Source organism: Mastomys coucha, unplaced genomic scaffold, assembly GCF_008632895.1.
Source record: "Mastomys coucha isolate ucsf_1 unplaced genomic scaffold, UCSF_Mcou_1 pScaffold7, whole genome shotgun sequence".
Classification (NCBI taxonomy): domain Eukaryota; kingdom Metazoa; phylum Chordata; class Mammalia; order Rodentia; family Muridae; genus Mastomys; species Mastomys coucha.
The window spans coordinates 13941347-13952724 of record NW_022196913.1 but is presented as its reverse complement, the minus strand read 5'-3'; the positions used below and the strand labels follow the sequence as shown (position 1 = coordinate 13952724).

The 11378-nt window shown below is 42.7% G+C and overlaps 1 protein-coding gene and 1 pseudogene across 1 annotated transcript in view; one reads left to right on the top strand and one right to left on the bottom strand.

The window, feature by feature from the left end:
• The first annotated feature begins 7087 nt into the window (after nucleotides 1–7087).
• Nucleotides 7088–11378, top strand: part of Gtpbp4 (GTP binding protein 4) — a 21956-nt gene continuing 17665 nt past the window's right edge. The window contains exons 1-2 of the mRNA XM_031359485.1: nucleotides 7088–7214; nucleotides 11313–11375. Of these exons, the coding sequence (XP_031215345.1) occupies nucleotides 7167–7214; nucleotides 11313–11375 (111 nt within the window). The 5' untranslated portion in view covers nucleotides 7088–7166. The remainder of the gene's footprint in view (nucleotides 7215–11312; nucleotides 11376–11378) is intronic.
• LOC116082555 lies at nucleotides 10860–11139 on the bottom strand (annotated as a pseudogene).

The window sequence follows — 11378 nt, the reverse complement described above, 5'->3', positions numbered from 1 at the left end:
AAAAAAAAAAAAAGGAAGGAAAGAAGGAAAGAAAGAAAAAAAACAAATATAGCCTTTATTCCCAGCACATGGGAGGCAGAGACAGACAAATCTCAGAGTTCAAGGCCAGCCTGGGCTACACAAGAGCTACATATCAAGCTTCAGGACATCCAGGACTACACAGAAAAACTCTATCTCAAAACAAACAAGCAAGCAAACAAACAAATATATTGCCTAATACTCTTTGGGTATAATTTCAATGTTTCCATTATTACAATAAGGAAAAGCTATGATTAACAACTTTTTTTTTCAGTTAGTTCTCTTCATAACCAAATATTTTGACATTGAAAGACCTACATTGTGTGGACTCAGCTTACAGCCCTAGCTGACCACTTGAGGTATCAATTTATGCTAAGAGGCCATGGGTCAAAAGTCAGAAAATGGCTTTAGGGTACAAAGTTAGATGTACACACCTGTAGGTGAATGAGGTGCCATCCTGCCTGCTCCATGGGCTCCTGCATTTTTACTTCAGCATAAACTCTGGATCAAAAATTACTAGCCCAGCACTTGGGAGGCAGAGGCAGGTGGATTTCTGAGTTTGAGGCCAGCCTGGTCTACAGAGTGAGTTCCAGGACAGTCAGGGCTATACAGAGAAACCCTGTCTCAAACAAACAAACAAACAAACAAACAAAAAACCCAAAAAACCAAAAATTAGTATTCTGAGCACTGCCTCATCAGAGGAATATCTGACCAAGCTGCAGTCCCTGAAATCTAAGGTCTTGCATCTCTTTCCTCACTTTTAGGGACTAGGGATTTACATGTTTCTGGGCTGTAGCAAGCCCTGGTTGTCATTTGGCTGGAAGGCCAGTGTGGTTTTCTCCTGTGATAGAGTTTGTAGATCTGACCTATTTCAGAGCTATGCACAGGGGAATCAACAGCCTTGTGATTCAGCGAAGCAGCCCGATGAATAAAGAGGCCACAGACCCCAAATGTTTGCTCCCCAAGTGTACCAGGAACTTACCCTAGTTTTCAGCCAGTGGAGTTCCGATCATTGTGCATCCTCAGAGCAGTGCAGCTTGCTTTGAGAAATGGAAAACGATATAGTCCTTACCCTTGATGACCTGGCTATTACTTTTAGAAATAAGGAGAGTTTCTAGACATTAAAAAGCAGCATGTGATTTATAAGTAACTTGTCAAAGCACAGTCCCTAAAGAGATCCATGGAAATAACATACGCATACCTTAAGTTTCTCCTAATACCTCCTCAGAAAGGACAACTACCTACAGTTAATCCCTACACAAAGGTGCCTTGTAGGTAAGAAGTTTGCTCACATTTCCCTGGCACAGCATCCATTGCAAGATGTACTTTTCATCAATCAGAATTACAGCTAGAAAACAGAGAACAAGTCTACAAAATAGAGGTCTGAAAAATGAGCCCTCTCCCTTTTAAAACCATGACACCTTTTGCGGGCAGAAGTTTGGCAGGATGCCCTTGAAAATGACCTTTTACTATAGCCAAAGCTTGCTCTCCTCTGTACTAAGGTACTGTCTTAGTTTGGACTTTATTGCTGTGAACAGACACCATGACGAAGGCAATTCTTACAAAAACAACATTTAATTGGGGCTGGCTTACAGGCTCAGAGGTCCACTCTATTATCATCAAGGCAGGAGCATGGCAGTGTCCAGGTAGGCATGGTACAGCAGGAACTGAGAGTTCTACATCTTTATCCAAAGGCAAACAGGAAAAGACTAGCTTCCAGACAGCTAGGAAGTCCACGCCCACAATGACACACCTACTCCAAGGATACACCTCCAAATAGAGCCACTCACTTGTTCAAACATATTCAAACCACTACACTTACACACTCTCTTAGCTCTGGTAACTGAATCTCTTTGCCATGGAATGAAGGACCACCAACTTGACTTCTGCTGCTGCTACTCTCTCAGTTCTTTTAAGGCTTTCAGCAGTTTGGTTTTACTGGAGAAGGTGACCAGTGGTGTGCTCACCCAGATAAGGGGGGTCAGTATGTTTCCTGTAAAAATGTGCTCTCAAACATGAGACACACATCTGCCCTTAGGAAGCTGAATGGAGACAGGCGAATCATGAGAGGGGTGGGAGGAATGGTGATTCTCACCAATAGGCAAGTGGTGCGTGCCATATGGTATACTGTGAGGAGGTGTAACTCATCATTGCTGTTCTAACTCTGGCTCATGATGAATCATAATGTTTGTGTCTTTTAGGGATCCTCTACAGGTGAACAACTTCAGAGGAGATATAGCTGCTGGTAAATGGCTTTGGTTTCCTGACTCAATTTTCCAACTTTATATTTACAAATAAACAAAAAGGATGTGATGGTTTGTATATGCTTGGCCCAGGGAGTGGCACTATTAGGAGGTGCTGGAGTAGATTTGCCACTGTGGATGTGGGCTTAAGACCCTCACCCTAGCTGCCTGAAAGTCAGTATTCTGCTAGCAGCCTTCAGTTGAAGATGTAGAATTCTCAGCTCCTTCTGTACCATGCCAGCCTGGATCCCACCATGTTCCCACCTTGATGATAATGGACTGAACTTGTAAGCCAGCTCCAATCAAATGTTGTCCTTATAAGAGTTGCCTTTATCATGGTGCCTGTTCACAGCAGTAAAACCCTAAAACAGAGGAGATGTTTTATTTCTTCTTTTCCTGTGGTAGTTCTTATCCCTAGAAAATAGCACAAAATCTAAGTTCTTTATGACTACATGTTACTGAACCAGACCTGTAGGAAATAACTGCAATGATGAGTTTTTCTCAGGAGTTAAGGATTATATTAAGATGTTAAGGATAAAAAGACCCAAGTCTTAAAACTACATAACTCAGGATAGGGTTTGGTGGTATTTGTGGGCTAAAGAGGGTAATTTATTAAGGCATGGGAAACATTGATTGGAGGCAAAGTAACCATGTGTAATTAAACTTTATGGCACAGATTCAGAAAATTATAGTGTTAGTATGATTTGAGGGTAAAGTTTTGGTCTCCTAACCTCAAAATGTCAACCGCTGGACATTTGTGCAGGCCTAAGTAAAGAGTGACTGAATTCACCAGGTAGTGGTGGCATACACCTTTAATCCTAGCACTTGGGCAGAACAAACAGGTGGATCTCTGAGTTTGAGGTCTATAGAGAGAGTTCTAGGACAGCCAGGGATACACAGAGAAAACCTGCCTTGAAAAACCAAAGCAAACAAAAAAAAAATTTACTGCATTAAACAAAAGTAGGGCTCAAGTCCCTGAAAAGTAATCTGGGTAGTACCCATTCTCATTGAGGGCTAGCTAGTAAAAAGCTAGTGGCAGACTCATAACACAGTGCTCAGTTATATGACCTTCCAAAGTCAGCTAAAAGCAAATACCTGAAAGCAAATAGGGCTAGAAGGTTTATTCACTCCCTAGTCTACAGGCAATTTAAGAGATTATTTTATTGGCATTCATATAGGAAGAATTCTTAAAAGAAATTTGGCATTTAATACATGATGACACAAAGGAATTTCAGAATTACTTTTTTTTTTTTTTTTTTTTTTTTTTTTTTTTTTTTTTTTTTTTTTTTTTTTTGGTTTTTCGAGACAGGGTTTCTCTGTATAGTCCTGGCCTGGAACTCACTTTGTAGACCAGGTTGGCCTCAAACTCAGAAATTCACTTGCCTCTGCCTCCCAAGAGCTGGGATTAAAGGCGTGTACTACCACTGCCCGGCATAAATGCAATTTTAATTCTTGGGTAAAAGAGAAAAAAATGTGTGATGCTAACTTTTTTGGATTGGTTTATGAAACTCTTTCACATTTATTTTCTGACATGAACATCAGTCAGTTTTCTCTTTGTCAAGGATAATCTGTGACTCCTTTTCTGAATGAACAAGTGACCTGCAACTGTAATCATAAATATTGACATTTCATAGTATGTAATAACTTCTGTCCCTTATGTGTGTTGTGTATATAAATGACTGTGATTATGAGATAGCTGTCAATTCACCTAGCTTCAGTCAGGTCTGCCCTTCCTGCCACTTAGAGCTGTGTGACTTTGAATATGAAGTATGTCTCGCTGGGCATTGGTGGTGCACGCCTTTAATCTCAGAACTTGGGAGGCAAAGGAAGGTGGATTTCTGAGTTTGAGGCCAGCCTAGTCTACAGAGTGAGTTCCAGGACGGCCAGAAACCCTGTCTCAAAAACCAAAAACAAACAAATAAAAAGAAGTACGTCTCTAATCTTAGCATCAAATCAGAGGAGGCTGAGGATTTGTTTTTCTTTTCTTTTCTTTATTCTTCTCTCATTCTTCCTTCCTTTCTTTCCTTCCTTCTTTTTGCCCCCCCCCCCCCAGAAAGGGTTCCTCTTCGTAGCCTTGGCTGTCCTGAAACTTGATCTGTAGACCAGGCTGGCCTTGAACTCAGAAACCCACCTGTCTCTGCCTCCTGAGGACTAAAGGTGATACCATGGCTGGCTATTGCTGGGAATTTTTTAAATATTAAAATGTGAATGACTCTGTAAATACTAAGGTCATATAAAAGTAAGATATTTTTCAATTACTTCCCTTAGATTAAGTGCTGAAGAAAGGATGGCTTCCCATCAGAAGCAAATAAAGTATTATGTAAATGGTGGTAAAAGAAAAAGAGGGCCAGGCAATGGTATGCTTATGCCTTTAATCCCAGCACTAGGGAGGCAGAGGCAGACACATTTGTGAGTTCAAAGCCAGCCTGGTCCTAAGAGTGAGTCCAGGACAGCCAGGGCTACACAGAAAAACCCTGCACTCTACAAAAAAAAACAAGTTAGTTTAGCCAAGTGTAGTGATGTCTCAAACCTACATAACCAACAACCCTCAGGAGGCTGAGGGAAGAGAATCACCACAAATTTCAGGCAAGTCTGAATTATTATATAGTGAGTTCCAGACCATCCTAGGCTACAAGCTGAGCTCTAGACAAGCTTGGGTTAAACAATGAGTCTCAAACAGTATGGGCTACAGAGCAAGACTTCATCTCAAAACAAAAACAAAACAAAACCCCCAAACAACTTTTAAAAAAGGGTCCAACAACAAAAAAAGAAGTTGGTTCTATAAGAATTTGGGGAAAGTCCAGAGTTTAAGAAAATACAGGACCTGAATAAAGGAACAATGGGAAAATAGCTTTGCTCATTTCAGATTTGTTGTACAGAGCATTTCTGGGTAGTACATGATTACAGCCAGTAAATTCTAATAATCTTAGAGGTTTCATTTAGAATGATCAAAGCATGCTTATTTAACTTGCTGACACAATGATGAGCAGTAATGCTAAGATAGCAAATGGCAATATGCTTCAAATTGATTTTTAATATTGGAATGTTGGAAACATAAGAGATATTTTCATGTGAGAAGAACAGGACTTGTTAAAAGATCTGAAAAATGAGAGAGCACACACAATGACTTAGAAGCACTATGTCAAAGCAGGTTTTGTAGAAGCCAAGCCAAATCTTCAAGGCTGCCTCTGCTGTCTTCTGGCCTTGCTATAATTTTGTTTCCTCATCAAATATTATAAGGTTTTTGTAGGAGCTAAGTGAGTTAATTTGGGATCAACTGTTTTGAACAGTGCTTGAGTTATAGTCAGCCCCGTTTTAAAGTTTAACACCATATGGGACTCTTGAGTTACCTGAGAGTGAAAAGTATATCAATTGTCCAAGTGCTTCATCCTTATCCACTTCTTCCTATTTGAGTTGGGCTTCAAGGGCTGAGTCTCTTTGAGGAATACCTGGATTCTGCTAACCCATTGTGTAGCTCTTTTGCCTTATCCCCTAATTTTCCTTCTCTGCTCCTGTTCTTGGGATTTATCATCAGTAGACTCTTTCTATGACTTCACCTCTGCCCCTGAGACCTCATCTAACTTTGTTTCAAGGTCTTTATTCCTGGTCAACCTTGCTCTTGGCTTTATGTTCAGTCTTGTCCGGGACTCTAGTGTGTGAGGCTGTCATTTCCAACAGCACAGAGAAATGCATTTAGTCAGAAAAGCAGAAAGTAAATGCTCTTGATTTTCAGAAATACCCAACTTAACATATCTGGAGCCATGTAGGGTAGAGATTTCACTTCTCATTGAAATGTCTGATTGGAATTAAAAAAGAAACCAGGCTGAAAGAAACTTGTATCATCATCAAAGTAGTCCGCACAGGGGGCTGTGAAGCCACCATTCAGAAAGGAGACTTTGAAGAGAGGAAGAACCTTGAGGAGTATCTAGTTAGAGACAGCAGGAAGGTAAGTTAGCAAAGACTGGATTCTAGACATCAAGTACCAGAATGATGGATGTCACAGAAAGGTTTGAAGAAGATGGCAATAGTTAAAAGATAATCAGGAGGCAAGAGTAGATGGATTAAGGCAGACAGGATCCCAAGGATCCAAAGAAATGGGTGGCTTAATTAAACTGAGAGGGAAAACGCAAGTGGGAAGGTTGGCTTCAATCCATGTAGGTCTGTACGGATCAGACTTTGTGTTAATGTCCTGTGCCTGGGTTCAGGGCAGCTGTGCGGGACAGAGTTTTTTTTCCCTGGTCCATGACAGGTGAAGGCCGGACATCTATCTACAAACCACCGCGAGGCGGCAAGGTCAGGAGAGGGATCGGGCCACCTGGAAGGATGCAGTCTCCTCCATCAACAGAAGACCCGTCAACATTATTTGCTCGAATAAATAACTTTTCACACTGCCAGGCGACAGCACTTGTTGCTCAGGGGACACCAAGTGATGCAGGAGCCCCACGCTGCGTCTTCCTGCTTAGACACTCGCTCTGACCACGGCGTCCCAGAGGCGGCGAACATCCTTTGGAGCCCTGAAGCTTGCTTGGGCGAGGGGAGCGTTTCCGGAGACCCCGCTAAGGTGGCCAGCCTGGAGTCCCTCATTCACCCCGCAAGGTTATCTCTCCCACCTCCCAAACCCAGACGATCTCCACCGCGGCTCTTCCGACCCACTTATCTCTTGGCGGCGGACTTCCCGGCCGAGAGGGGACGCTGTCGGACTAGACGCACATCTAGGCGAACGCGAGGGCCACGCCTCGCGAACATTCAGGAAATGATGCAACGCTTGAGCCCCGCAGCCAGAGTTCAGTCACGCCCGATGGTGGAAGTCCCGCCCACCCCCTACGGCGGAAGTCCCGCCCACCCCCGACAGCGGAAGTCCGGTCCTCCGCTTCGCCAGGTTTCCTCGTGTCTTCCACCGCCGGCATGGCGCATTACAACTTCAAGAAGATTACGGTGGTGCCGTCTGCCAAGGTAGGGGTGACAGGGGTCGTTCCCGCCTATCTCTATTTCCCTGACAAGTCTCCAGGGAGGGTCCAGACCTGTATCCCCGAGACTGGGGGAGGGAGGACACCGTGTGATCACTCGGCATTCAGTGCCGAGCTCCACTTGCTAGGCTTTGTTCTCCGGACCCTCGGAGATCAGTCCCACTCTCTGAAACCAAATCCCTCTCCCTGTGTCCATGGGTGTCCCCAAACCGTAGAATCCCTCCAAGACATCAGGACCGTTCCAGAGCCTTTGATTCTTGTGTGGCCTGCTGACATGACAAAGTGTCTGGGTGGTGGCCACAGTAAGGTACAAGGCAGGAAGCCTGAAGTGATTAGTGGTGAGCGTCGTGAGACCCCTGCTTTAGGATTCTAGGTTCAACGTAGGACCCTCCCCTTTAAACAAAATTTGATTCGTGCTGTCACGGTCTGAAAAAGTTTAGGTAGTTGTCATTTGTCGTTGGACTTAGAAAATGCAACTGGTTATAAGCACGCAAGTAGCTAGGCCAAATTTATGTAACGTAGCAAGATACCTTCCTCCCAAATGACGAGTATTAGCTAGGATAAAGAACCTAAAAGGATACACGTGTTTGTCTGGCAAGCCATGGGCAGTGAATTGTAGGATCAGTGACAGGAACCAAGGTCACTATCATTAAATTTACAGAGGTGCAGGTATTTTCAACATCCCCCTTTCTGAATGAGCTTGATTTGAAAAGTTATGTAAAGAACTAGTATTTTCTGGTGGGCGTGGTGGTGCACGCCTTTAGTCCCAGCATTAGGGAAGCAGAGGCAGGTGGATCTCTTGAGAGATCCTGTCTTGAAAAGACAAAACCTATATGTTTCATTAGTAACACACAGTTGTTTTCCTTCCACGTCCCTGTATTTCTCCTTTCTTCCTGTTTCTGATAACCATTCTGGTACATTTCTCACGAGTTTGTAGTAATTGGAAAGAAACCACATGTAGGAATCACGTTTTGTTTTAGCCTACAAGACAGTCACAACCACTTCTCAAGCGCATGTTGAAGGAACTCCATATACTTTTTATTTCACTGGAAATAGAGTTCATTGGGTCAAATGAACCATATTGATATAATAGACCTAGGAAAGAAGTTACCGCACCATGTGTCTCTGTTGTCCTGAAAGAGGTCTGTTTCTAGAAAATGAGTTTGTGTATGTGTAGATGAGTGATGGGAATTTTTTGGTGGTGGGAAATAAAATCTCAGGCTGAAGAGTATGGGGTACTTTTGTAAAAGTGTTTGCCAGGTTCTGTTTATAGATACGCATAAGAATAGTCTGCATCTTTAAGAATCATTTTCTGAAGGGGTAAGTGCATTTATACCCACCACAGTATGATGGAGTGTGTGAAACACAATTGAGCCTCTTTGTATGAGTTCAAATGCAGAGTCAACCAACTACAGATCAAAAACACTATTTGAAAATTGCATCTAGCTGGGCGGTGGTGGCGCATGCCTTTAATCCCAGCACTTGGGAGGCAGAGACAGGTGGATTTCTGCGTTCGAGGCCAGCCTGGTCTACGGAGTGAGTTCCAGGACAGCCTGGGCTACACAGAGAAACCCTGTCTCAACAAAACAAAAAAATTGCATCTATATTTAATGTGCACAGACTTTGTTATTTTTTCTTGTTTGTTTTCTTTCTTTCTTTTTTTTTTTTCTTTTTCTTTTTCTTTTTTGGTTTTTTCAAGACAAGAGTTTCTCTGTGTAGCCTTGGCTGTCCTGGAACTCACTCTGTAGACAAGGCTGGCCTTGAACTCAGAAATCCACCTGCCTCTGCCTCCCAAGTGCCGGGATTAAAGGTGTGAGCCACCACTGCTGGCTGTTTTCTTTCTTTTTGGCTTCCATGGCTGGCCTGGAACTTACAGAAATATGCGCTTTTCCCTCATAATGTTAGGATTAAAGGCATGAGCCGCTATGCACAAAGCATTGCACATAGACTTTTTGTTTGTTTGTTATTTTCAAGACAGGGTTTCTCTGTGTAGGCCTGGCTGTCCTGGAACTCACTTTGTAGACCAGGCTGGCCTGGAACTCAGAAATCCGCCTGCTTCTGCCCCCCAAGTGCTGGGATTAAAGGTGTGAGCCACCACTGCCCGGCTGCACACAGACTTTTAAAGAAACATTACTGACGAGAAACATTACTGGCGAGATGGCTCAACCGGTAAGAGCACTGACTGCTCTTCCAAAGGTCCTGAGTTCAGATCCCAGCAACCACATGGTGGCTCACAACCATCCATAATGAGATCTGATGCCGTCTTCTGGTGTGTCTGAAGACAGTGATAGTGTACTTACATATGAAAAATAAATAAAAATCTTAAAAAAAAAGTTAAAAAAAATTACCTACATATAGTTACAACTATTTACTGTATATGACAGATATATGTGGATTTTTCTACACACAAGTACTGTGCCACTTTATAAAGTGAATTCAAATATCTCTGTCATTTTTGGGCAAGGGCTTGGTGGGGAGGAACCCTGACTATAAACTCCGATAAATATCAGGGATTTGGGATAGCATAAGAATGTAGCAAGAACTGGGCAGTTGGTGTTGGTGCATGCCTTTAATCCCAATAAGGAGGCAAAGGCAGGAGATCTCTGTGAGTTTTAGGCTAGCCTGGTGTACAGAGCAAGTTCCAGGACGGCCAAAGCTACACACAGGGAAACCCTGTTTAGAAAGACAGAAACAAAGAATACATTGATACATGGGTGAGTCTGGAGAAACTTTTCATTAGGCAACTTTTAAAAAATGTGAGGACCGTGGAGAGGAACGGAGTAGAAGAGCAGCAGGCCTGAGTGTTCATGCTCTTCGTAATCAATGGCAGACTGTATTGGGATTACCTGCTTGCCTTTGGTTTACTTCACTGGATCTTGGTGTCTTCTTCACTGTTTTGTCTTCAGCATTGTGTTCATTCTCTCCTTTATTATAGGAAATGATCAATATTGTTGAATTAATGGAAACAATCAAGGGAAAGTAGAACAGCTTTCTATGGTTGGGTAAAAGTGAAGAAGTACAAATGTCGCAGATCCTCAAATAGTCTCAGAATACATAGGAAATTCTAGATGATAGGTTTTAGGATTTTCATTTTATTACCCCCTTAAAATCAAAGCTACAAAGTCCTTGAAATTGAAGAAGCCAGGCAGTGGCGGTGTGATGCCTTTAATCTCATCACTTGGGAGGCAGGGGCAGGCAGATTTGTGAGTTCGAAGCCAGCCTGGTCTACAGAGTGAGTTCCAGGATAGCCAGGGCTATGTCGAAAAACTGTCTCAAGAAAGAAAGAAAGGAAGGAAGGAAGGAAGAAAGAAAGAAAGAAAGAACGGAAGGAAGGAAGGAAGGAAGGAAGGAAGGAAGGAAGGAAGGAAGGAAGAACGGAAGGAAGGAAGGAAGGAAGGAAGGAAGAAAGAAAGAACGGAAGGAAGGAAGGAAGAAAAGAGAAGAGAAATTGAAGAGCTGGCTCTTTTTCTTCTGATTTATTCTTGAGTTAGGAATTTAAAAGTTAAAATAGCCTTAAAAAACATGGGGTAAAATATATTTCAGCAACCATTATCAAGTCCTCCCTTCTACCCCAGGCATATTTTTATTGGAAGAGTGGCAAGGGAGGGGCCTACTCCATCAGTTGGAGTATTCACAGGTTTTTCAGCCATTCCAAAGGAGGGTCCTGGGGGTGGCTGGGCACATGGAGCATGCTCCCATTATCAGGGACGGGGCCAGGTATTTGTGAGGTGCGGCCTGGTTGATCATGGTGGCATACTTGGTGTAGGGGCTGAGTGAGGGCATAATTAAAGTAGGGCTCTGACACTTATAGACACTACCAACACTGTCCCTTTCAGTCAGGCATTCTTGAGGAGTGTTGAGAATCTCCCAACTATCTTATCTTGGTCTTGGTAGTGGGTAGAAGTGTTCATCAAGGCCAGACACTATAAAGATGAGCCAAGTTGTATATAAAACAATTGATTTTGAAAAAGTAAATTTTGTAGTTTAAATCACATACTACTGGCTTAATGTTTAAGAAGGTTATAAGCAAATAGATAGAAAGTCCATGTTTGAACTTTATCTTAATTATTTTCTTTAATCATAGGACTTTATTGACTTGACATTATCCAAGACTCAACGAAAGACTCCAACGGTTATTCATAAACATTAT